Source organism: Lissotriton vulgaris, chromosome 10 (genome assembly GCF_964263255.1).
Source record: "Lissotriton vulgaris chromosome 10, aLisVul1.2, whole genome shotgun sequence".
NCBI lineage: Eukaryota > Metazoa > Chordata > Amphibia > Caudata > Salamandridae > Lissotriton > Lissotriton vulgaris.
The window spans coordinates 183,231,344-183,258,335 of record NC_141698.1 but is presented as its reverse complement, the minus strand read 5'-3'; the positions used below and the strand labels follow the sequence as shown (position 1 = coordinate 183,258,335).

General features: G+C 43.5%; 1 protein-coding gene across 1 annotated transcript in view; it reads right to left on the bottom strand.

Annotated features, from left to right (window-relative positions):
* Positions 1–26,992, bottom strand: part of PEMT (phosphatidylethanolamine N-methyltransferase) — a 1,361,155-nt gene that overhangs the window by 879,230 nt on the left and 454,933 nt on the right. The window contains exon 3 of the mRNA XM_086940850.1: positions 26,245–26,360. Within this exon, the coding sequence (XP_086796976.1) occupies positions 26,245–26,360 (116 nt within the window). The remainder of the gene's footprint in view (positions 1–26,244; positions 26,361–26,992) is intronic.

Genomic DNA, 26,992 nt, shown 5'->3' with positions numbered 1-26,992 from the left:
TTGAATCCTGATGGTGCAATGAGCAAGGGACTCACGTCTGAGTATACCCTTCCACGCTTATAGTGGACAAAATAATTAAACAACAGGGGGTGGTGATGGACAGAGTTTCTGAATAAAGCAGAATACTCTCACCCAGTCAAGAGATCAGGGCTTAATCCAACACCGTTTTTTAGCTCAGCTCACTGCACCATCCCAGCTCAGAACCTGGCTATATGCAAATTAGTCTGGCCCTGGCCCAGTGCATCATGGGAACAGGGCAAACCAAACTACCAAGCCAATAATTTAAATTGAATTATTTATTATTATATTTGTTTAAATATATATATTTAATACATATATATATATATATTTTTTTTAAATACCCTGTAAACCCTAAAAAAATATCCAACCCTGGTCCCTTTAAATACCCCTGCACCCCAAAATCATAACCCACCCTTACTCCTTATAATACCCCAGCACCCTTAAACAATAACCCATCCTGACCCTAAAAATACCCCTGTACCCCAAAACCCAAACCTAGCCCATAACCCTAAAAATACCCCTGCACCCCAAAACCCAATCCTACCCTTGAACCCTAAAAATACCCCCGTACCCCAAAACCCAAACTTAGCCCTAAACCCTAAAAATACCCCTGTACCCCAAAACCCAAACCTAGCCCTGAATCCTAAAAATACCCCTGTACCCCCAAACCTACCCTGAACCCTAAAATACCCCTGTACCCCAAAACCCAAGCCTAGCCCTGAACCCTAAAAATACCCCTGTACCCCAAAACCCAAACATAGCCCTGCACCTTAAAAATACCCCTGTACCCCAACCCCCAAACCTAGCCCTGAACCCGAAAAATACCCCTGTACCCCAAAATCCAAACTTAGCCCTAAACCCTAAAAATAACCCTGTACCCCAAAACCCAAACCTATCCCTGAACCCTAAAAATACCCCTGTACCCCAAACTTAGCCCTGAACCCTAAAAATACCCCTGTACCCCAAACCTATCTCTGAACCCTAAAAATACCCCTGTACCCCAAAACCCAAACCTATCCCTGAACCCAAAAAATACCCCTGTACCCCAAACCCCAAACCTAGCCCTGAACCCTAAAAATACCCCTGTACCCCAAAACCCAAACATTTCCCTAAACCCTAAAAATACCCCTGTACCCCAAACCTATCCCTGAACCCTAAAAATACCCCTGTACCCCTAAAACATATACCCCAACACCCCCAAACACACCCTTAAAATACTCTTGAACCTCTATAACATATACCCCAACACCCCCAAACTAAAACCATATACTTACCTTACACTTAAATATTAAAAACATATGCTGTTACCATTCATGCTTTTACAACGAATTTTGTTGTAAAAGCATGCGTGGTAAAAGCATATAAGATATAATGGCATGCGTTTTAAAATTTTGCGGACTGATGGTACTTTCGTTATAATGGTGTGCGGACTGAAGGTATGCGGAATGAAAGTTGCGGTATGAAGGTGTTGAACCGTAAGTAACATGGGTACTAGGGTATCCACGGGTGGGGTCGCTCTCCAACCTTCTGTCTTCCATGGGGAAGGGTCCTTAATCTTTAAAAATCCAACTGCGACTTACACGTAGAGTTATACGGAGCACGTGGTTGTGTTCTCACACTGCACACGCTCTCCGTGGGGCACCTACCTACTCAATTTCAAAAAGCTTTATTCGAATTGTAGAAACAAATTCATAAAAGCATACAGATAAAAATCACATTTATGAAAGACAAGTCTAATACAGCTTAAATGACTACGTATTGTATATACAGTTAAAAAGACAAAAAAAAGTCTGTTAAAAACTTTTTTTTAAAGTAAAAAGCATAATAAAAATACAACTAACAAGTATAGAAAATTCATTTTAGGTTGTGAGCATTCCAGCTACTGGGGAGGTACAGGTACAAAAATTCCGGTTTACATCGTTTTTCTAAACCTGACGATTGCTCTCAAGAAAGAGGATACAATACCAATGGTGCACTGATTGTCTAGGAATATTAATTTGTCATATGCCCCTCTACAAGACCTCAAGCCCCATAATACAAGCAGGGGTTTCAGCAATTTCTTCCTAGGATGGCTGTAAAAAGTGCAAAAAAAATACAATGTATATTTGACTGATATGAAACATCATCACAAGGACAAGTTCTTTTTTCTTTTGACCAGTCATTGCACTGTGGGAAGGTAACAAGTCTGTAAAAGATTTCTAAACAAAAGTAGGTCAGGAGCATACGATGGAAAGGGGGTTGCTCAATCAAAAGGTACATCTGGATCCCCTCATACACTTTTATCAGATCGTGCTCCATGCTAGTCTTCGTACATCTTTCTTCCAGCCATCTTTTGCTCTCAAGATGCTGTATGAGGGATTTTTTAAGGGCAATTCTGGACACGCTCTCCATACTATCTGGGTTGGAGAAGTATTCAGGATGCCCAATTTCATAGAACAAATTTTTAACGTAAGTAATCCATTTGATGCTAGTGGCTCCATCGCATGCCAAACAATCTTTTATTATCTCTCTATTCAGGCTGGTACATGGATTAACCCACACATTATGCCATAATAAGACCGGGGCTGATTTAATGATGTCCGTAACATATGGAAGGCCACTTCTGTGTGAGCCACATAAGTTGCCGTACTCTTCGGGACGGCCAGTAGGTACCGTAAAAATCGATTCTCAATACGTTGTATAGCCTCCACTGGCTCGATCCCCCAGAGACCAGACCCATATGTCCCGGTAGAAACACATTTGGCCTTAAAAATCTGCAGTAACTCCCTTATTGGTCTAGCACCTAGTTTTTTAGCAAAATTTACCAGGGCACCAGAGACTCTGGTAAATGCCAGAGCCCTGGCAGTTACTGCGGGTTTCCATGAGCCCTTTCTCTCAAACTGTACACCCAGGTAACAGAATCTGTCGGCAAGCTCTACCCGTCTACCGTCCAAGGAGATCAGACAGGGTGTTCTTCGCTTCTTGGGACCGCAAGACATAGTGTAAGTCTTAGAAACGTTTACGCGGAGACCTCTATTTTTCATGAATTTCGCGAATTTCAACACCGCTTTTTGTAGGCCAACCTTAGTCTGGGACAGGATTGCCGTGTCATCCCCGTAGAGAAGTATGGGAACGAGAAACCCGTTTACTGTAGGGTAATCGTAGCTTCAGTCAGGATGAGCCCGATCTTGTTTATGTATATAGTAAAGAGCAGGGGAGCAAGAATGCACCCCTGTCTTACTCCTCTACGGATACTAAACATGTCGGAACACTCCCCCATCCTACCGAATCCGACATGTGCACCAGCCCCAATATAGAGCTCTCTAATAAAGGTAAGGATATGATTGTCCAGACCAATGTCCATTAAAGTTTGCCACATCATGCCATGGTCAACACAATCAAATGCAGAGCTACGGTCTACAAATGTTATAAAGAGATTGCTTTTTTTGGCATAAATGTACTTAGCTGTTATTAGAGCTAAGTTTAGTCCCTGTTCGACTGTCCCTCTTCCTGTCCTAAACCCATATTGCAGGTTGGAAAGTATCTCTTGTTCTTCCAACCAGTCCTGGATTCGAGCTAGAATGATCCTACCTGCGACCTTCATTAGGCCATCGAGTAGAGAAATTGGCAGATAGCAGGCAGGATCATTCCTGTCCCCCTTTTTATAAATCGGGACAACTACTGCCTTCGACCAGGTGGCAAATAAGCCAATTTTATTTGAAGAGTTCAGGTGTGCTCTTAAAGATGTCAATAGGGAAACAGTCCGGCCCCGGGGCCTTACCCGCCGGACTTTCTGATAAAGCCTTGATCACCTCTTCCAGATGAAATTGAATACCCAGTGGAAAGGAAGTACATAATTCCTCAACCATCGGAGCCACAGACTCCTTTGGAGATTTTCCTGGGAGGTCTATTTCATTGTACAAGGCCTCAAAGTGGTTAACCCAGTCCTGTGATGTAATGGCATTATCTATCTGGGGGCCCTGATGGCCTTGGAGGAATGGAGCGTTGACAGCCTTCCAAAAGGCAGTATTATCTGTTAATTCAGAGGCTGCATGCAAGGCTGACCATGACTGCGATTTGAGCTCCTTTTTCCTATTTATTAGTGCAGTCCGATAGGTGCGCCTTGCTAGCTGGATGCTTGCTCTAGATTGTGGGCAAGAATGAAGAGCTTTTTTCAGGGCAGCAAGTGCCTTGGTACAGTTTCCATCAAACCATCCCTGGGACCCCTTTGGGAGATTTCGTGGTGTTCTAGTAAGCAGTTGTTTTATACTAGAACAAATTTGTATAAATGGGTCAACAATGGCATGGGGATCATCTTCAGGTGAGAGGTAGATTTTAAAATCCTCGTGTGCGTTCTTAACGAGTTTTTCTAGGAAATTCGTGGGTGTCACCTTTTCCCATTTAATGCAAAACCCGTTTTTCGTTGCAAGTATTGGATTTAGGTCATATGTGATATTATCTTTGCAGCTTGAATCACCATTCCTAACCTTCAGTGTTACAGAAATGGGATAGTGATCGCTAAGGCCAGTAACAATGGTCTCCCAATTAGACACCACACCTGCATAGCGGGTTGACAAAAGAGTGAAATCAATGGTCGAATTAGACCCCCTTCCATTAAAAGTTGGATTAAATATTTTGGGCGGGAAACAAAGTTCATTAATAAAAGAAAGAGAAAATTGAGCTGTTATGATGTTGTACATATCCCCTAACTTGGTGTGGGTAAAGTGACTCATAGCCTCTTCATTATCGTCATCCATACCACACAGACCCGCTGCTCCTCGGGGACATAGTGAGCAATTAAAGTCCCCTACCACAACAGAGCCATGTCTCCTGACATATGTTCTTCAATTTTGATAAGGTCCTTTAAGAGTTTATTGATGACATGCTCTCTTTGTATAGGGGGAATATTATTATAAAAATTTACCATCACTAGATTTTGCAGGTGTCCCCATGATGTAATTAGGATCTGGTAATAATCATTAGTGGAGAATTTAACATTGGAGGGTCCAGTAGTAATTGAAATATACGTACATAGACCACCCTTGTGTCTTCCACTTTGGCTAGGTATAGCTGGAGTAAAAAAAGTTTTGTATCCCACCATGTGTAGTTCTTTATTAGCCCATGTTTCTTGCAGGCATATTATGCCATGACTTAAAGTCAGTGATTGCCACATCGGATCATTGATTTTGGTGGACAAACCTGCCACATTCTAGGTTATAATACTTCTGAAGGATACAGATTCCAGTGAAGTATCAATTTCGACGGGTACGGTGGGAATAAAATCATCGCTACCTACTAGTGGGACGGGACAAATTAACTGTTTGCTCCCTGGTGAATTTACTGTGTGGTTACTTATAGTGGACTGAGGTACATGCGCCTTGAGTCCCACTGTACAGTTAGGAGATTGGGGAAAATTAAGTGGGTTTATACAAGATGGTAAAGAGTTTATGGCACCTATTTCATGAATTTGATTGGGATTACCTAAAAAGCTGATTGCTTTATTAAGATGTTTTATAGCATTAGGTTTAGCATTTTTGTTGTTCGAATGATAATTCTTAATGCTATTATCAAGACTACCATTTATAACGGGCGTCATTGAATCAGGCAGGGCTATATTGAGAACATTGTTTTTCTCGCTCCCATGCCTCATGCCATCATTTCTCCTACCGTCCTGTATGGGGATCTCTCTAGTGTGGGAACTTTTACTTGATTCCTCATTAGACTGTGATGGAAAGGATGACCAGTCCCTATGATCTTTTGAGCATGGGACCGTAGATCTGTCACGATTAAGTCAATCTACTCCGTCTAGTCCTGTGAAGGCATCAAATCTATTAGCAATCAGGATTTGAAAAATGGGGGCCCCTTGAAATCTCTGATAAACTTTCTTCGTGGTATTATCCTGAAGTAATAGGGACCTTGGGTAGAAATAGCCAAAGTCGCGAATCTGGATCCCATCCCCTCCACTTTCATGGTACCAGTCATTTAAGTACGGGATGACCCTACGGTCCCTAAAGTTAATTATTACGACATCACCTCTGGTGTCTTTAGGCCTCTGTCCCACCCAATCCAGCCCTCTCGCCAAAAGGATTTCCCCATTAATGTTAGGGCGTAGTGGTCTATTTGTTCTCAGCCAGTAGATGACTTTGTTTTTAAGTTCCCTGTAACCTTCAGTTTTCCCTATCGGTAGTTCTGGGACCCTAGTTAATACTGCAGTGTATGGGGCTGACTCTGGTGGGAGGTCAATTTGCACAATGGGGCGAATATTTTTACTATTATCTAAGTTGGCCCTATCATTTTTTCCTCGTGTGGTAGATGAGACAGTTTCATGTCTCACTAGTCCCTCTGTCCTTGATAGTTTGGTTTTGCCTATATCTCCCTTTGTTGCCACAGGCCTGGTTTCATTCCCCTCATAACCCTCTGCTCTAGTCGTCGTTTTAGCAGCAATTGGAATCTGAGTTTTGTTTACCAGTGTATGTGTATGTTCTAAAGTGTTTGTGGTCTTACTGGTATTAAATATCCCGGGTTCCACTGTCATAGGTTTGATAACTGCGTTGTTAGATAGATCCCTCAATAGGCCTGTGTTCAATTTAACAGCTGCCTCAATTGTACCTAGTTGCTCTGCTATCCTCTTAACTCTTTCAACAAGAGGAAGAAGTAAAGACTTTACTAGGACCTTAATGTTTCCTATGAGCTCATGTGTTGAGGAAGAAGACATTGGGAACTGACCTGGAATTGACTTTTCTGTTGTAATCTCGGTTCCTGCGGTTTGATGTTGAGGGGGATATAGATTGGTCTTGGTCATTTTAGCCTGTCTACCCCATGCCTGTTTCCACCTCTTTTTCTCTCTAGTGTATGTCCTTTTGTTTGTATTGGAGCCCGAGGTTTGTTAGTCACTATGGAGTTTCGAGGTTTCTGTAGCAGAGATTCGTCTAATGTTATTACTAAGGGACGCTCTATACTCGAACCTTTACTGTTATATAACCTATTGGACTCAGATACATTTGTGGCATCTTTAAGCTGGGGGAGTGCTAATATTACTGTGCCAAGAGCTCTCCCTGTCTGGGTTAGGCGTCGGGGTAGTCGCTAGCTTGAGGGGTCCTAAAGATGAACGTTTATTTTGGAGTTCAGTTGAGATGCGGCGCTCCGTTATGGCCATCTCATGCTCCAGCATGGAAGCCGCCCTTGTGATCAATTGATCGAGCGTGCCCCTCACAGACCCACCCACTAGTGATTTCCTTCCCTTTGGGGCCCTTGGTGACATGATCTGCTAATTATGCTATGACAATACGTGATTTTTAAAAAGATGTTTGAGTGAGCAAAAACCCCACCTTCAAAAAGCAATATAGCAGGCAGTTATGTTCATAAGGTCCAGAGTCAAATGGCCAAGTACCTTAAGTCTTGAATGTCTCTAGTAGGCCGGAGCGAGATGTAAAGGGATTGGCCCAGTCCAGCCTCCTCTGTCCTCCGAGGGCCACAGAGGGCCCGCTCTTTGCCCGGGCTTAGCCCGGCGCAGTCCCGCGCGCGGTCCCGAGACGCGGTCCCGCGACACGGGGGGTAGCAGGAAATTTAAGCGCCTCCTGGCGCAGGTGAAGGCGACTCCCGGCCGCGAAAGCTGCTAGTTCTCGTAGTCCGTCCCCTGGCAGGTCTTCCCCCCCACTGCGGCCGCGCTCGAGTGTTGCAGAGCTGCGGCGGCGGGAGGAGACCCCGGGCGGGAATTCAAGGAGTGGCGGTGATGCGGGCACAAGGATCGGGCTCAAAGAAATGCCCCCACAACAAAGAGCACACTGGAGCAAACAAGGTACGTCCCCCGCTCCGCCGTGGGTAGCAGGAAATTTAAGCGCCTCCTGGCGCAGGTGAAGGCGACTCCCGGCCGCGAAGGCTGCTGGTTCTCGTAGTTCTTCCCCAGGCAGGTCTCCCCCCACTGCGACCGTGCTCGAGTGTTGCGGAGCTGGGAGGAGACCCCGGGCGGGAATTCAAGGAGTGGCGGTGATTGGGGCACAAGGATCGTGCTCAAAGAAATGCCCCCACAACAAAGAGCACACTGGCGCAAACAAGGTACGTCCCCCGCTCCGCCGGGGGTAGCAGGAAATGTAAGCGCCTCCTGGCGCAGGTGAAGGCGACTCCCGGCCGCGAAGGCTGCTGGTTCTCGTAGTCCTTCCCCAGGCAGGTCTCCCCCCACTGCGACCGCGCTCGAGTATTGCGGAGCTGGGAGGAGACCCCGGGCAGGAATTCAAGGAGTGGCGGTGATGCGGGCACAAGGATCGTGCTCAAAGAAATGCCCCCACAACAAAGAGCACACTGGCGCAAACAAGGTACGTCCCCTGCTCCGCCGGGGGTAGCAGGATATTTAAGCGCCTTCTGGCGCAGGTGAAGGCGGCTCCCGGCCGCGAAGGCTGCTGGTTCTCGTAGTCCTTCCCCAGACAGGTCTCCCCCCCCACTGCGGCCGCGCTCGAGTGTTGCGGAGCTGCGGCGGCAGGAGGAGACCCCGCGCGGGAATTCAAGGAGTGGCGGTGATGCGGGCACAAGGATTGGGCTCAAAGAAATGCCCCCACAACAAAGAGCACACTGGCGCAAACAAGGTACGTCCCCCTACCTACCTACTCACCTTGGGTGGTTCCTTGGGTCTCCAGCACTTATAGGTCCTCTCGACCTTGTCTTAACCTGAGTCGTGGTTCTTATTCCACTTTCTTAGTATCTGGTTTGGTCCCCGTCTGGGGTCCACTGTGTATTACATGCTATTTATTGTATTTCTTTGCTAAAGTATTGTGTGCATTGTGCATATCTCCGGGTAGGAGATATGTCTATGTGTTAGTGAGTATTATATAATAAATACATATTTTGATAAAAACTTTTTTTTTTCACTTAATCTATACTATAAGATAGCATTCTGGTAAAACAAGCTGCTTTACACTCCTTCTGGACTAAGCCTGAAGGCTGCTCTCCACAGCTACCACTTAGAGAGCCTTCTAAGGTTGTCTAAGATCTCTTAAATCACCATAAAGGTTGTCTGGACTGGTGAAAGGTGTCCATTTACATAAGTGTACATCATATACCAAGTCAGCTTCTCACATACTACCTTTCAGGAGTAGAGTGCTTCATCAGGAAGACAGGGTAACATGGATAGGGTCTGTGGTGATGAGCTTCCTGTCTGTTCATAGGAGGGAATGAGCAGGATTTTGTCCAAGTGCCAATGAGGATGTTGGTATGTGCTTTGTTGAGCGATAGAAGTTTTCAGATGAGGTCTGTCCAGGTTGTAACACTTCCACAAGGACATTGGCTTTGACCTCTATGAAAAGCTGATAAAGATTTTACACTTCAGCCACCCGTCTAATGACCATGGAGAATAAAGCTGCCTCTTCCGTGGAACGGGGAGGTGGGGAAAACCCAGCTCCTTGTCATGGTAGTTGTGTTGAACCCAGTGGTCTCTTGTTGGTCCACATAACAACTGTCACTGTGTTATTGTGGAGAGAATTCGTCCCCACCGTCACCATCATCAAAGGTTGGTTGACTCTGGTCAGAATATGATCTGAACAGTTGTAGTAGAACTGGACACACAAAAAGTGACAGGAGGCATGCTTACAATAACTATAACCACTGGCAATTGCTCTGGGTAGATTTCCAACCCATCGTTCTTTTGCCCACCATGCCACCTGAGTTTTAAATCAGCCATATGCAAATCAGTCTGGACACTGCTCCAAAGGAGAAGTCGAGCCCGAACTGCCAGGCCAGGTATTTCATGTACCAGAATACAAGCAACCCAAGATAAGTTTCATCTAGATTGTTGATCAACAATTAGGTGTAAATTGTTTCCAGTGGCACCTAGAGCCCAGGACTAACGTCACTCAGGCCACTTAGGGGGACACATCAAACACAAAAGGTGATGGGAGGAATGCTTCCAATAAGCCTAACCACTGGTAATATTTGGGGTAGCATTCCAACTCATCGTTCTTTTGTCCACCATAGCACTTGATTTTGGTCCCAGCCATCTGCAAATTAGTCTTGAGTCTGCTCCAGTTGAGACAGTCAGCATGAACTGCCAGTTAGGCCATTAGAGTCAGAGTGTTTTAGGGCCAGGCTTGTCAGAACTGCACCACAATATGGCTTTTGCTAAAGTGGGGATGGGTTTGATTCGGAATCGGCCAGAACACTGGAATTGACATCCTCCTCTGGCGTCACCAGAATTCATGCTGGTAAAGAAGCGGCAGGAACTTCCACGTATCGTGGTTTCTGGCAGAGAGTTGGCTCCAAATCATAGTTGAACCTGAAGTGGGTCAGGAAGCACAGACAGCAACGAGGGTGGGCCTACTAGAGGTAAGCTAGCTGGAGACTTCTGCAGATCCATGGGGCCCACCAGAGGGAGCCGGCCGCGTGCCGAATATGCAGAACATGACCTCTTTAAAGGCCTCAATCGTTTGTGGAATCGATGATAGACCTCGAAATTCAGGGTACATTTGGATCAGTTGCAGAATTGGTTCCTCATGAAGAATTGGAACAAGACAGCAGGTGGAAACCTTGACGTCCTCCTGACTTCCCAGATGGAGTGTGGCAAGGCGGAGATGAGGAGTGTTTGACTTGACTTCTTGTCCTTCTGTTTTGATCTGGACCTCAATGACGACCTGTTGTGGGACTGAGCCCGAGAATAGAAACAAGTCAGGTTCCTCAACTTCAAGCAGGAGAGGACCTTACACGACTACTGGCTGCACTTGGCGACCTAAAGCTTGGCTTCATGTTCAAGGATTGCCTTTGGGTGCATCAGGGCATGCTCCTCACATCACTTGGAGTTGTGGATTGAACCTAAATACGAGTGACACACCTTTCGGTGATCTGTCACAGATATTTGTTTACAACACACACTACAAAGCTTAAACCCTGTAGTTCTAGGAGAGAACATGTTCCCTGGCGCATTGGAATTTTGAAGAGAACAAGCCTGTCAACTGATGAGATAATGCGATGCGCTAGCAATTAGGGATATTGTAAGAGTGAGAATTCTGTGGTTAGAAGTATCCACTTGTGAAGGTGCCAAAATGGAACTGATGGTGTGTGGCGCCTATATGTGGTTCTAGCCGTCACTTTCTTGGTGGAACGAAGGCAACGTGGAGCTGCACAATGCCACGTCACACTGGTGCAGAGGAACTATGCTGAAACATCTTCCAGATCCAGTCTGGCAACTAGGGATATTCTAAGGTTGAGGAATCTGTGGTTCGAAGTATGCATCAGAAATTACTTTTTCAGACACAGCTCCAGTACACTGCTCATGATTTGTTTAGTGAGCCGGATCGTACTTTTAAATATGAAATATAACACACTATAGCGTCGAGGCCCTACATAAAATTGAATAAAAGTATGTTAAAACTAATTCAAAATCACTCTATTTTGAGGACAACTTGAGCACTTTAACGCCGAGAGTACAGCATGCTCATTAAGACCCTCTTAAAAAGCCTCCTTAAAAACACTTTACTAAGATACTCTTCAGGACTACAAATTGGCTGTTAAAGAGGCAAGAGTTGTTGCTAACCAAAGCATATTCTTAAGACAGGAAACAAGTCAAAATAGCTTTTTAAAATCGTTACTCAACTATCCACCATCTTGAACAATATCAATGACTCTTTATTCTGCCAAGCCTCGTGTGATGAGGTTTTGTACTCTTAAAACTGGTATACAGTGACTCCCCTTTTGATGAAAAGAAACATATGTTTAATCAACACATAAGGCCTTTGGGAACAATGTAGTGCACTTATGGATCTAAATGTGTACACATACACGGATTACGGTGTGCATAAATAGGGTCCCCCTGAAAATAGACAACGGCTCCAAGGGCAGGGGAAATACATACAAAACACAACAATCCCTTGGCAGCCACTACGATAATTGGAAGCTACTGTAATACATTTAGGCCATCAGAACATGCGAAAAAAGCTGTGTACTTTATTAAATTCATCCCAAAAATATAATATCACATATCAGATTTAATTATCTTCTTATACATAAGGTAATGAATACCTCAACTATAAAATGAGATTAACATTTCCTTGAACAACAACACTACAAAAACAATGTGCCACATCTACAAATAAACACAAGAAACCACAACAAAAGATGCTGTACCATGATATCATCATGGTTTAGCCTTTTTTAAGTGTATATATTACATGGTTTTAAACGTCTATACATGTGCTATAAGTATGTTTTTTGTTGTGTCATGGCCTTCTCAGTCTAAATCCCCAAAATTTGGAACCTGTTACCTTTCAAACTATAAACCATGACCAACCACCTGGAAGTCAGAAAGACTCTAAAAATACAGCTTTTCTCATAACTGTACTTCCTGTTTTCATCTCAAGTCAGTACTAGTACTGAGAGATCTCCTGGTAGAGGTGCACTCTATAAACCCAAATTCAAATAGTCATACTGACATTCACTTTGCAAAAGCTTTCATTGACACATACACCACACATGGCCCAAATCACAGAAAATGCGGAAATATACAGATTGTACACTTATGCAGCCGATTTACATATTTCCCGGAATTCACAGAATCCTCATTAGTATGTCATGTAAATCTAAGCGGGACACAGATTTCAACATGTATGCAAGTTCCAGCATGAGTAGCCAAGCGAGTGATACATTCAGTGAAATTTTGTTGAGGTACGCTTAACCAAAATGTGCAAAAGCACACTTATGTTTTTACTTTTGTTTCCGCACAAAGAAAACATTGTCCCCATGGACCAACCACTCACCTGCATCTTCAGGAAATAGAGAGACAAGCACATTCCTAACCCAATGTCGACACAGAAAGTTACTCTTTGCATCCTTAACTTAGGGGTGGGGAGTTAGTGAATAACAAAAGGCTTAGTAGGTTGTGGGTGTTCTGCAATGTTTCACAGTTCGAAATGCCAAGACACTATGGGCAAAAATGTCAGCCGATACTGTTTCCGTGAATCACGATCACAGAATTTGTGCCTGAAGATTTAACTTGTGTGTGCAAAACACATTGTGAACCCAGCCTCCAATTATAAAACAGGTGTTCTTCTTGCTCTTACAAAAAAAGCACTTTCACCAACACATTTCACAGAAAATGACAGATGAGGTACCAGAATATATTTGTCAGCATACATTAATTCTAATTGGTAGTCAATACAGTCATTTGACCTTCGGCAGATCCTCTGAAGGTGTAAGGTTCCTCCCAGACCCTACTAACATCGAATATGAGTGACAGGCTGAGGCTCAGAGGAGTGAGTATGTTTGTTCTGTTGATTAAAGTTTATTCCTGGGCTAAAGTTAGTAGTGAATAAAAATGTTATTGTGTCTGAGTCTGCCTGTTCTCAAAACACTTTAATTTACATAAATGAAACGATACATTTTGAACATATTATGAGTATAAGTTACATTAATTTCAATTATTCTATTTCACAAGAAAGTTGTGTTTTATCAGCAATGTCTGCTGTGCTTTCACTTTACATGTCAACACTTTAGGATTCACGTACATTTTATATGGCTGTTCTTATTTAACTTTTTATCTTTCATTAGTTATAATTGTCCATTGAGTTGATCTTGTTTTGATAGTTAATTTCTTAAATTGTGTTTGTTTACACAAAAGCCCTGATGAAGTGAGATTAAGATTGTCTAAATTGCGAAACACGTTAACTTTCAATTATCGCTCAGTGTGTTCAATTATTATAGAGCTCTATACGAGCACGGAGCTAATAAATTCATTTTTACTCACTACTAACTTTGGTCCAAGAATCAACTTCAATTGCCATGACAAACATACTCAATCCTCTGAGCTAGTCATTCATATTCAATATAATTGTTGGCATCTCGCCAGACATAATTATCATGTCCTAAGTATAATTTTCAAAAATAAATTCACATTGGAGTTACCAATGCAGCCTTTGAGCCTGCCGTAGTGGGCTCAACCAGCTATTAAAGGCTCGCTCCAGCGTTAAAGGTCTGAGCATTCGGCTGGGGCTTTTGACATGGGAGCGGACCTTTAAAATCTTTAAGGCTATTAGAATTTTCTGCCCCTAGAGGGTAGAATGTTCTAATTTGTAAAACCAAGACCTCACGGAGCCCGAGTGGGTTGAAATCCCACTGAGCTCCGTGAGGCCTTTGTTGAAGAATGGAATGTTGATGCTCCGGGTTTCTACCGGCCATTAGCAAACGGAGCACTCCATTGTTTTCCATGGAGCGCTCAACATTCCAATGTTCTAATAGAAAATATAAACCCAAGGGTGAAATAATTTTGTAAACGATATTCAGGACACAATATTTATGTAACATGATGTTCGCCACATGATTTCCCGACATAAAACCGGTTACACGTGCCTAATCTCATTCATAAACACAGGAAAATGAGGTACCACACAAACTCCCATTGCCATTACTGTCATGGAACCCTTTAGTCACACAGCCCTTACATGCATGTAGAGACAGACATCCCTTCAAAAAAGTTACGCAAACATATTTTCATTCAATAACTAAGAAGCAGTGTAAGAGCAAAACATGCTTAATGTTCAGAATATGAGAAGGACAGGGGCAAAGACTGAACTGTTAGAACACTTGAGAAGCAAGAAAAGGAAGACTTTAAGCATCAGAGGAGTCAGCTACTGGGCTAGCGTCACAAGAGATAGCTGGGCGTTTATCACTGGAAGGTTTTCACCATAACTGGACAAGTGAAGAGTCCATCAGAACACCATTTATTCCTGCACCACGGGAAGATTCATGGCAGGACTTGTCCAATTCCACATTTGTGTGAGCTTAGGATGCTCCGCTTCTAACCTTCAACTTTACATGATTCAATAATAATACTCATTTGCTTTCAAAAAGCAAATGAACTAGCACTGAATGCATTACCTTGAGAGAATCCAGTGGAACAATGTGATTTATAAAGCTCAATTTATTATGCAATTACCTGGACTGCCAGAGTGCTCTGCACAGCTGGTTAAAAGTAGCACATTGGAGGAGAAATAGCACAAACCATCTGAGGACACTGGGACTGCGCACACAATTTGTTCTGAATAGATGTTCTGTTTTTCAAACCTATTTTGTACCAGACAATATAACAAGGAACGAAGCTCGCAGAAATCACTGCTTGCTAAATCTATCCAGTTGTATTTTTCCATCAGCTGTGGCATGCACATTCTTTTCTTTCTCATCCACCTCTCACATTAGCCATTGGTACATTTCCTCTCTGTGAGGATTCTGCTCATATGTAGGACCCTGTGTACTTCTAGCCTGAAATCTACATGTGTGAATATCGGAGAATTGCTTTTGTTCCAGGTTGGAGAGGATGCAGTCTAGCATTACAGGCAGAACCGTCCCTTTTGGGGCAGCAACAAGGCTCACTGGCACCTCATTGGTCGGCCAAGGTTTGTAATGACACACACAAACTCAAGGTAATTGCCAGCGGTTCTGATTGGTTCAAGTGTTTTCACCCATCGCTACTGTGATCTGAGCCACCCTATATGCTTCTTTCATAACGGCGGACAATGCTTGTTATGGCATAGCGACTCAAGCTATGGTTCACCGAAATTCCTGGAGTCCCTTGTGTTTCTGTTCAGTAGGAATGCATTGCCATATAGTGCATTGTTCATTTATACAGCAACTTCATAAACTAAGGGGTTTCAGAAGAACTCTCATTTGTATTGCAGTACCAGGTGCTCCTTTTAGAGTGCACAGATAAGCAGAGGATTAGCTGTGTGGAAGCTGTTCGATGCGGTGTGTTAATGCAGCACTTAAGCTTGAGGATTAAAGGGCATAACGTGATAATAGATACAGTTATAATACCTACCATTTTTAGGGATGATTAAAAATGGTAGTTATAAAAGTGGGATTAGCCGGGTTTTTAAAGGTCTCCTGAATTTAAGGTGGTTGTAAGTTAGTTTTATGTGTGCCTTCAGTTACAGATCTTGGCCATTTGGACTGAGAAGGAGTTGCTTCCAGTACAAAATGTATTGAAGGAAGAGGCAAAGAGGAGTGGCCGTCCTAGATCGATGAGTTATGGATTGGTGGTAGGTACAATTTTTTGTGGAAGTTAGCGAGGAACTGAACAATGAATGGCACAATGGATTACGCACATAGTGGCAGCCAGCCAATGTGAAGACCAAAATGTAGGGGAAACGGTCAACTGCATAATATGGTTAAGGATTTTTCTTACAGCTGCTCTGTGGTTTCTGGATTACTTGGTGGGTGTACCAATATAAAGCGTGGCGTTATCCACATTACCATGCTAAATTGATGGTGGCTTGCATCTTTTTGTGGAAGCTTAGGTATGAAAAGCTTCGACTTGAGCATTCATTGAGTAAAAGGATCCGTTTGTAACTTGAATCGCAGGGATGTTTGCATCCATGTTTACTAGATTCCCTAGTTGGAGTGATGGGTAAGGTGGTGGGACAAGTTATTTTGTCCAGATAATGGACATGTGATAGGTAATCCATTTTCCACTAGGTATAGCTACATAGTCACTGTGTTTATTTTGAGGTAATTCATTTCCATGACATAATTTACCACCAAAGGAATTTGTCAATGGGACAGGAATCACACTGGCTTTGTCGCTTTAGTATGATTTGCCTGTTGTATACATAGTTGTAGTAGTTTAGGGTGAAGGAAGAGATCAGCTCTGGTAGAGGTATAAGGTAAACATTAGGGAGGGGACCTTTTGAGCAACTCCACAGTTGAGGGATAAAGAAAGGAGTAGAAGGGCGACAGAGATAGATGATCTATGTGAATACATGGAAAAATTACGACTGAGAAACCACATTGGAGGAAACCAAATCATCGAAAACCAATTTAAATGAAAGACAATGTTAAGGAAATGCAAATGCATTCAAAATTAAAGGAACAGTTTAAATGAAAGACAATTTTAAGGAAACACACTATTAAGTTAAAAATGACATTAAAATAAAAAATAAAAAGAATAGATAACTAATATTATTGCTGTTTGAAATTGGAAAGCACATTAAATCCGCAACCAAATCATATATTAAGAATGGGAAATAGAAGTGTACCCCATATCAAATCCAAGGTTTTTTTTTAAACCAACTTTATCGGGTTTTCCCATTTTACAAAAACTCTTCATAATAATTCAGTTGTTATACAAGAAGCATCTGCTTATGATTTCTACATACAAATTACAGTGTCGTTCCATTTGTGTAGTCTAGAACAAAATCTCTGATATGGTACATATTATTGCATGAAATTATATCAATAACATAAATGACAGTGCTTTAATTGCAACCCATCAACTCACCCTTCCCTTCCCTCTATACCCACCCCATCCCTCCCTGGGCTCTGATTATGATAGCTCCTGGGTCATATTTACGTCTCTTCCAGCATCCTGAGTGAGGCAAACCTCATTCTGCATACAGAGGTTCCCCCAATTAATACGCTATTTTCCTGATTGCCTGTGATTTGTGTCCACTCACTGCGATTGTGGAACATCTGATATATCATATGGGCTACTTCCTTTGAAGGCCTCCAGTGCTACATCCCATTCTAATGATACTGGATTTTTCCAGAGTCCCCTGGCTTCCTCCCTACGCAGGGATGCACTTCCCGCCCCCACCCACCTAACTACTTCTTCATGCCATATATGTAATGAAGGCGCTTTAGATGATTTCCAACGCACGGCAATGAATCTTTTTGCTATTAATAACGCCAAATCTAGAAAACAGAACTGTTCTTTTTATGCTGGTCTGCGTCTACGGAGGCCAAGTAAGCACTCCAACGTCGAACTCCTACAGTAAGGTGGGAAACTGTCTCAAGTGTTTGCACCACTCTTCCCCAAAAAACTCTCAGTCCCTGGCATGCACATAACATATGGAGTAGGTCGGCATCTAACAGTTGACATCTAGGGCAGAGATGGGCAGTGGACGGATACATCCTCTGCAATCTGTGTGTTGTCAGATAGGCTCTGTGTATAATCATGCATTGTATGAATTTAAACTTTGCATTTCGTGGAATCTTCCTGGGGTAGTCTAAGATATCTGCCCATTCTCTGTCCGTGAACTCCCGTACCATATCCGTCACCGGGGAAACCTCACATGTACGCGAATACTCAAATACAACCATTTAATGAGGTGGCTTCCCTGGCCCATAAGATAAAGCGCTTTAACTAGTTCATATGTCTGGGGTTCTACCAAGTCAGGGGACCACTGCTTTTTGACATAGTGTAATAGCGCAGCATGTGTAACGTACAAGGTATTGGGAGGCCCAGTTTCTTGTATAAAATTGTCATGTTCCATAAGCATCTTACCTCCAAAGAGTGACCCAATCGTGTCCACCACTGAGTCCAACCACGGCCAGAGCGCCTCTGTTGTCAATCTGCCGCTTGCTAGTGGTATCCCCACCAGCGGGATGTTACCTGCGTAAGGACTGCAGCTGGATATATCGTTCAACGCCTTCTTCCAACGGTCCAGTGCAGTTTTCAGCAGTGGCGGTAAGGCCAGGAGAGTTTTGCTGTGCAGTAGTAATAAAGTATGTAAAAGGCCCTGTTCCAGGTGTTTCGTGGTGTAGCTAATCTCCTGCAAGTTACGCCCTGCCGTCCAGTAGGATAGCCATTGCAACTGGCAGGAATACTAATAGGCTTTAAAATCCGGTGCACCCAGACCACCCCCTCGCTTATCTACCTGTAGTTTCTTAAGGCTTATTCTGCTACGTCCCGTTCCCCATAGAAGGTCCAACAGAATAGTATCCAGAGTGCTAAAAATAGACTGGGGCACCGCCAACGGCAGGGTCGCAAAATAATATAATAGGCATGGAAGCACCACCATCTTAGATATTGCTACTCTGACCATGACTGAGAGAGGCAGCATAGTCCAAAAAGCCACCTGAGATCGTATCCCTCCAATAGCTTTGCTAAGATTACCCTCCACCATGTCCACGTGGGAGCGATATATATTAATGCCAAGTATTTGAAAGTGTTTGCAGCCGTTTGTAAGGTTAATCTCCCAAAAAGAACAGTGTCCGGATGAGGCTGATCATGAAAGAAGAAAGCGTTTGATTTCGATTCATTAATTGATAACCCAGAAATTCTCTCGAAGTCAGCAAAAATTCCCGGCATTGCGTCTATTCCTCCCAGGAGGTCCATCACATGAATAATTAAATTGTCTGCGTATGCCGATTCCAAATGTGTGGAAGTAATAATCGGGACACCGCACTGGGAAGCCTTTGCTCGCAACCTCATTGCTAGTGGCTCCAGCGCTAATACAAATAGTATTGGGGACAAGGGGCAGCCCTGTCGCGTGCCTTCATAGACACGATATTCTCGCGAGATATGTTTTCCGGACCTGACCCTGGCTGTCGGGGCTTCATATAATAAACGCACCGATTTAATATAATTGGGGGGGTAAGCCAAAGCGTAGGGGTCGAAATGGGGGGAAACCAATAATGGATCCCGGAAACCTAAAGAAGACAGAGTTCTGAACCCAGCAAGGGGTCATTTGTGTAGATTTTCAAGGTTTTCCTATAGATATTAACAGTTTAAATAAAAAAATATTGAAATTGAGTTGAAAAAAACTGCCATTTGTGCCTACATTTTCACCTGTAACTTCTTCTAACTATGCTAGATTTTTTAAAGTAATATACCGTTATGTCTGCGAGAACCTTCTGGTTGCGGGAATATATTGGGCTTGTAGGTTCATCAAGAACCTGAGGTACCCAGAGTCAATAACTGAGCTGCACCTTGCAATGTTTTTTCTTTGTGTACCGGTAGTACAGCAATTAATTTGGTAAAATGTAAAGAGTGAAAAATAGGTATCAAGGACACATATGTATTTCCGAAATGGGAACAAGATATGGAGTTTGGAAGCAGTGGTTCTTTCCACATCCCCGAATTTGTGAGTACCCATGCTAGCATGTGAATTAGGGAGCATTTTCACAATGTCTTCTTTTTTACACACTGTCTTACATTTGGTAGGCAGAAATGCAGAGAAAGACAAATGGTAATAACACTTGTACTACTATTCTGTGTTCCCCTAGGTTGCCCAATAAAAATGGTACCTCACTTGTGTGGGTAGGCCTAATGCCCCAACAGGAAATGGGTCAAAACGCAACATGGACACATCACTTTTTTTTGCAATGTGCCTAGCTGGGGATTTTGAGCCACCTAGAGAAACCTAGCAAGCCTGTACGTTTTTGAAAAATAGACACCCGGGGAATCCAGGGTGGGGTAACTTGTGGGGCTCTCACCAGGTTCTGTTACCCAGAATCCCTTGAAAAGCTCAAACTTTGTCAACATTTTCCTCACATTTCTGTGATGGAATGTTTTGGAATTTTCTGCGGGGAACCACAAACTTCCACCCATCCAGAATTCCCCACAAATCTCCTGATAAAAATGGTACTGTACTTGTGTGGGTAGGCCCACCATAGGAAACAGACCAAAACGCAACATGGGCGCATCCCATTTTTTCACAGAAAACGAGCCCTATTTTTGCAATGTGCCTAGCTGTGGATTTTGGGCACTAGCTCAGTCGTCATTTAGGGAAACCTAGCAAACCTGTACATTTTTTTAAACTAGACACCCAGGGGAATCCAGGATGTGGTGACTTGTGTGGCTTGATCACTTGGTTAACTCACTCAAGTGAGTTATCATTTTTATCGGGAGACCTGGGAGAATGCTGGGTGGTCAGAAATGTAGGTCGACCCGGTGATCCCACAACTTTTCCACACAGAAATATGGTGAAAATTAGATTTTGTCAGCAAAATTTGAGGTTTGCAGGGGATTCTGGGTAAGAAAACCTTAGGGAAGCAAGACAAGCCACACCTCCCTGGACTCCCCCAGATGCCTAGTTTTCAGTACTGTCTGGGTTTGGTAGGTTTTCCTATATGGCCACTGAGTTCGGGACCAAACACGGCCCTCCCTTTCCAACAATACCTCTCCCGTGTGTTTTGGTGCTCGGGTTTTGATTGGCTCATTTCAGTTTCACTTTCAATGTAATGACGTCAGCACGCTTCCACACAATCCTCATTACATTGGAAATAAATGCTTTCGGAGGTTGGAGAAGCTCTTCCCCACCTCCAGAGGCAAAACAAATAACAAGCATTTACAATGCAATGGTCTCGGCATTATTAAAGGTAGAGCTATTGGTATTGTTTATTATTTTTTAAGTTTTTTTCTAAATCATAAATAAATAGCATTGTCTTTTTAATTTGCAATAGCTTAATCGTTAAATAAATGGCATTGTCATTCACAATGCTAATAGCTTAATCGTTAGCATATGTATGACCTATTGAATTTACACATACATAGCCACACACACATACACATACAGAGCCACCTAGATAGAGCTGTTCACAGTCACCTACACACACAGAGGCACTTACACAGAGCCCCCCTCACACAGACATTGGCACTTACACATAGAGAAAGCTACAAAAAATGCTATTTACACAGTTACATACCTACACAGAGGCACACATTCACACACATTAGTCACACACACAGACAGAGCCAGACACAAAGACAGAGCCACACACACAGAGCCACACACACACACACACGACTTGACTTGACCACTATTTACAGTGGCTATCATCTTGTTTTTCCTGCCATCATGTGATATTGCCTCGTCTGGAGACCCTGTGATGGGAGCTGATATCACACGGTGGCACCGTGTGAGCTGGCAGGTATGTTAACCCAGTCCAAATTGGCCAATCCCTTCTCGCTGTACCTCAGCCCCTGATCACTCACACCTTCCCTCATAGCCTCCTGGCCCATTCTTACTCACCTATTCACCTTGTGATTCGGGTCCCTCGTCACGTGCATCGGTTTTCTTTGCTCACCCCCAGTCCCTTCTCCTTGACCCCAGTAATCACGACCTTGTCAGATCTCATTCTCAGCACTCCCAGAGCCCGCTAACCATTTTATGATCTGCCTTCTTCTTAATATCCCAGAGTTCACTGTACCCTTTCTCAAGGGTGCTATGGGCCCTGGTACAGGAAATGCCCCATCGCCTTTATTTTGGCTGAACTAGACGAGTGATTTTTGAAGCTACTGCCTGCAAGGAACAACTATCAAATGTGCATCTAAGTTATGTTGGTCTTATTGGCCGACAGCAGTTTTTGTTGAGAGGCTAAAAGGGAGGATAGACCTTGTTTGTTAATGATGGTCTGTGAATTTAATAGGTGCTTTTGGCAATGAGATATCATTACAACCAATGAGTGGACTGCGGGTGTCTACAAAAGGCTGTGATGAGGTCTTCTGGTGGCGCCATCTCAATTTTACAAGTCTCGCCCAAGTTTATCATTTTGAAAACAGAAGTGCAGTTACATAGGTTCATAATTCTGTGGAACATGAATTGCTAAAGCAAGCGGGTCACGGAAAGTAAAAGTTTGAGAAACCCTGGTGTAGTGAGCTACTCAAATGACAGGCGGCATCGAACCTGCCCTGTGAGCATGCACTGGGTCACCTTAAGTGCCCATGTCAAAGGCTTCTTTGGAAAGACTTGGCCCCGCAAGGTGTAAATCCTCAAAAACTGCATGCACCGCATGAGCCCATGGAAAAAGTCTAGGAGCCTTGCTGAACTACACATCCCAGAGTTCCAGGGTTGCTGCACGCAGCACACCATGACATGCTCGACCAGCGAGGCCGACAGGCCAACCAATAATAGCCAAGGACACAGATTCAGAACTGGTGCCACACAACTCAAATCACTCGTTACTCACCTTGCTCTCACCCCGAGTTACATTATGTTCGCCCATTGTCCTCTTTACACCTATGGCCAGTGCTTAATTCTTGGCACCATACACTCTTCTGCGAAATATAGCAGCATTCAGTTCTAGTTCCTTGGTAAATACTCCGTTTTTTTTCTTAGATAGCCCGTTTTTGTCTGTGTGGCCTGTGTTATTGCCCACCTCAGTGGCATCCAGAAGACTGACTTTAGAGTGGGGGAGTCACCCCCCCCCCCCTTGTGGAATCAAATATGCACACCTAGTTTATACATATCTCTAGCAGGCAAGGGAACCTACTGGGTCCACCCGTCCGGCTTATGTCACAAGCCACTTATAACACATTAGATACTTGTTTTTATTATTTATTAACAGCAAGCTATAAGTAACATCAAATGAAATACCACGTCATATGCAGGCATGCTGATACTAATAGAAATGCCCCAGTGCAGTACATGTGATAAACGCTGCACAGCCAACCTTAAAATGTCAGTGTCACAGAGCCCAAGTCGATGCCTGCTTGTCCCCTCTGCCTATTTTAGCACCAAGAGCCAATGAACTTAGTGGTGGGCGCTACATAAAATGCCCAATGTTGTATTTTTTCTTACCAGGTATTGTAGAAGTACTTGGCTCTCTGTAGCGACAATACAATACGTTAAGCATGTACTGGAATACTGTGCTTAGTATTATCAGAAATCACTTTTCAGCAAAGTGCAAATCGATTTAAACGAGGTAATAAAAAGGCCGGTCTGCTGCATTACATCTCTTTTGTGTTCTAAATCCACTGGGCTCGCTGCCACCCCTCCCCTTTCCCTCAGCTCAGCGCAAGGAAGGGGGGTTCACGGAAGGCATCCCCGCTGCTTCACAGCACCCCCTCCAAGCATCGCGGGACCCCCCACAATCGGTCCTCTCTTTCTTGACACAAACGTGCACGTATGACTCTATCGCTAACTAATCAGTGGCGTAAAGTGAAAGGATGCCCCCCATCTGGCAAAGGTGCAGAGGGCCCCCCCAAGTCTCCAATATCTCAGAGATATCCGTTGCCCTAGGGCGGAATAACCCTCCCCTTTTGAAGGTTTGCACCCCCACCCCCACACCGCTGAAAGGTCGGGGTTCCCCTGCCACTGACGCGTTAAAATTCCACGAGTGAATAAAAAAAAGCCGCAGGGCCGTGACAGATGGAGCAGGGAAGTATGCACTACAAAAGCCCCCGCACGGAGGAAATGTGCCGTACATAGCGTGATATACGCTACCAAAAAACAAATATTTGCCACATAGCGTTTATTATCCTAGCTTTCCAACGTAAAATGTATAAACGCGTATTATCTATTACTAGCTTTAGGGTTACCATGCAGCCAGCCACGCGGGTGAACGGATGGGGCAGCGAATTGCTTTCAAAACCTAAAGATATGTAATGGGTCGGTTAGAAAGGGATTCACAAGAAACGCCATACTAAATTCCCTAAAAGGGCACACAATTCAGTACAGCTTATATCTAATGTTAAGCTGGGATTCATGATTTGATAGATTGCGGTGCTCCTTGTAAAGGGTCAGCGGGACATAGACCGCGTGCAACTGGCGGGCGCTGAAAGCTCCTCTGTCTACCTCCTGCTCTCTGTGGCTGAACATTGCCTCACCCGACACCCCGCCGATCTCCGAGTCGAAAAATAGCCGAGGGTTGTCTGCAACAGGACACATCGGACGGGACAAACAGCTCTCAGGACACAGGGAAACACAGAAAGCAAATACAAAAAAATCGGACGGGACAAACAGGACACATCGGACGGGACAAACAGCTCACAGGACACAGGGGAACACAGAAAGCAAAAAAGAGAGAATGTAAGCAAAAAAAACAATATGGCTTACCTGCCAGTCCTTGCATCACGGAGAAAGCGAGACGATCCTCATGGGAAGACAAAACAAATAATGGCGGACACAACGTTCCAAATTTTTCGGATTGGGGGCGTGTTCGGTGTTCTCAGAATGGGCGTGGCCTAAAAGTGGAAAGAAGAACACCGAACACACCTCCAAATCCGAAAAGGACGGAGCCTATTCGGAGGGACATCTCTCTCCTCCAATGGCTGGCCTCCGTTTAGGAAGCCAGCCAATGGGAGAGAGGCAAAAACAGAGGCGGGACAAATAGTCCACACTAAGAAAGATTAAATCTCGTTACTTCCGGTTCTGCCTTTACCATTACATCCTTGGCATCCAAACCGGTTAATAAAGTCAATAGGTCACATTGTTTGCCACTGCCTATGCACACCTATTCAGCATTGACAAATCAAGAAAAAACACATTTTTTTCTGATGCTGTGCAACATAGGCAAAAAAGTGGTCCATACAATATGCATGGCCTTCACACATATACATTGATGTGAAAATGGGAAAACATCACACATGCATTATTTTTTCATTTTTAAATGTATCACTCCATTTATTGTTCTAAAATGATGGAGCGATACATTAAAAAATAACAAATGGCAAAATAACTCTTTTTTGTGGGAAAGGAGTGGCACAGCAGCCAATTGTGGCTGCTGGGACCTGAAAAACTGTTTTTTCCCCTTATCTTTTGCTACAAGACCTCCCCCGTTGCCACGTTCTTTTTTGGCTATTTGGGGTAGTGTATGCTTAGGCACCCATAACATTGTGCCCACATAAGATATTCAGGCGGTAAATTTGTGTGCTTTTCTTCCAACATCTTGAGGATTCAAAATGTACCCAGGTTTTGTGGATTCCCCTGGAATGGACCGAGAAATTAGGCAAAATACAGCCACATTTTGGTTTTGGGAGAAAAATGGGAAAAAATGTGCTAAAGATTAAAGCGTCTGCTTTTGTTTCCCTAGAAACAGATTCACAATCTTCCAAGCTTTCAGAAACAGCCAGACTTTTCTCAGAAAACCACTTTTTCTTTTACACAGTTTTGGCATTTTACTGGGACATAGCCTATTTTACCGAAATGTTGTGCTTTGATCCTCCTTCCAGTTAGTGGTAGAAATGGGTTTGAAACCAGTAATGGATTCCGGAAAGCTATTCAGAATTTTGACTACTTTTCAGAAAGTAGTCAACATTCTGAATTCACCCAGGGGGCATTTGTGTAGATCCTTTAAGGTTTTCCTATAGTAAGTAACAGTTGAAGTACATGTTAAAATTGAGTTGAAATAACTGTTATTTATGCCTATGTTTTGACTTGTAACTGCTTTTAAGTATGGCAGATTTTTAAAAGCAATATACCGTTACATCCGGTGGATCCTTCTGATTGTGGGGATATATCGGACTTGTAGGGTTTACCAAGCACCCAAGGTACCCAGGGCCAATAACTGTGCTGCACCTTGTAGTGGTTTCTCATTGTGTACCGGGAGTACAACTATTAATTTGGTAAAATATAAAGGGTGAATGCCTGCTGCAAGGAGCTTTTCACAGCACACCCAAACTCTATCCTCCTGTCATCTCCACCTGCCAGCGTATCCCACCCGTCACTGATGCCCATTTTCACTTAAAGTAAATTATTTGTATGAGCCTATTTTTTTAATAAACTGTTCGGACATAACACAGTGGCATTTTTACTTACAGAAAACATTACTTACCAATAACTTCTTATACAACCAATCATGATAATAACAGCTCCTAAAGAATAGCAAGCTGTGTATGGAGACCCAAAGAGCTTGGTAAGAACTTGCGTTCTGTGCTCCCATCTTGCAACCTATGGGGAAAAATAAAGAAAGACAGCAATGTAAATGACTGGAGGCTCTGGTTGCATTCAGACACTTGCTACTGTAGCTTTAGTTATTTCGTTCTTTTTAATTTAGTAGCTGTAGCATTTCAGACAGAATCACTGCAGTAAACAACACAATTGTTTTTTTTGATAAACACATTTTTATTGATTTTGACATACTGAAAGACTACACCAGCCATACAGCACGACGCCATGAAAATCTAGGACTAAGAAAAGGAATTAGCACCACCCGGTTTACAGACATTGATAAAGACATAGGAATATGAAATTGGACATTCCCTTTATGACTAAACCACACCCCCCAACCATTTCCCCCAAACCCTAAGATACTTCTTGGGACATCCACGTGCCTCATACATAACCTTCTCCTGCGTGGCGCACCAGTCCGCCCCAGCCCTCCATCGTCCAAACAACGTGATTGTTACACAGGGAAATAGTCAGGTGTAGTGGTTACCAAAGGCCAAAAATGTTTGAGATTTATGTAACGGCCCTGGGGGGCACTGATTGGGAGGATCAACAGGGAACACAGTTGATTATCTTTACTTACAAACATATAAGCAGTTACTGTAAGGAGGTTACTACGCTACAGAACCAAAGTT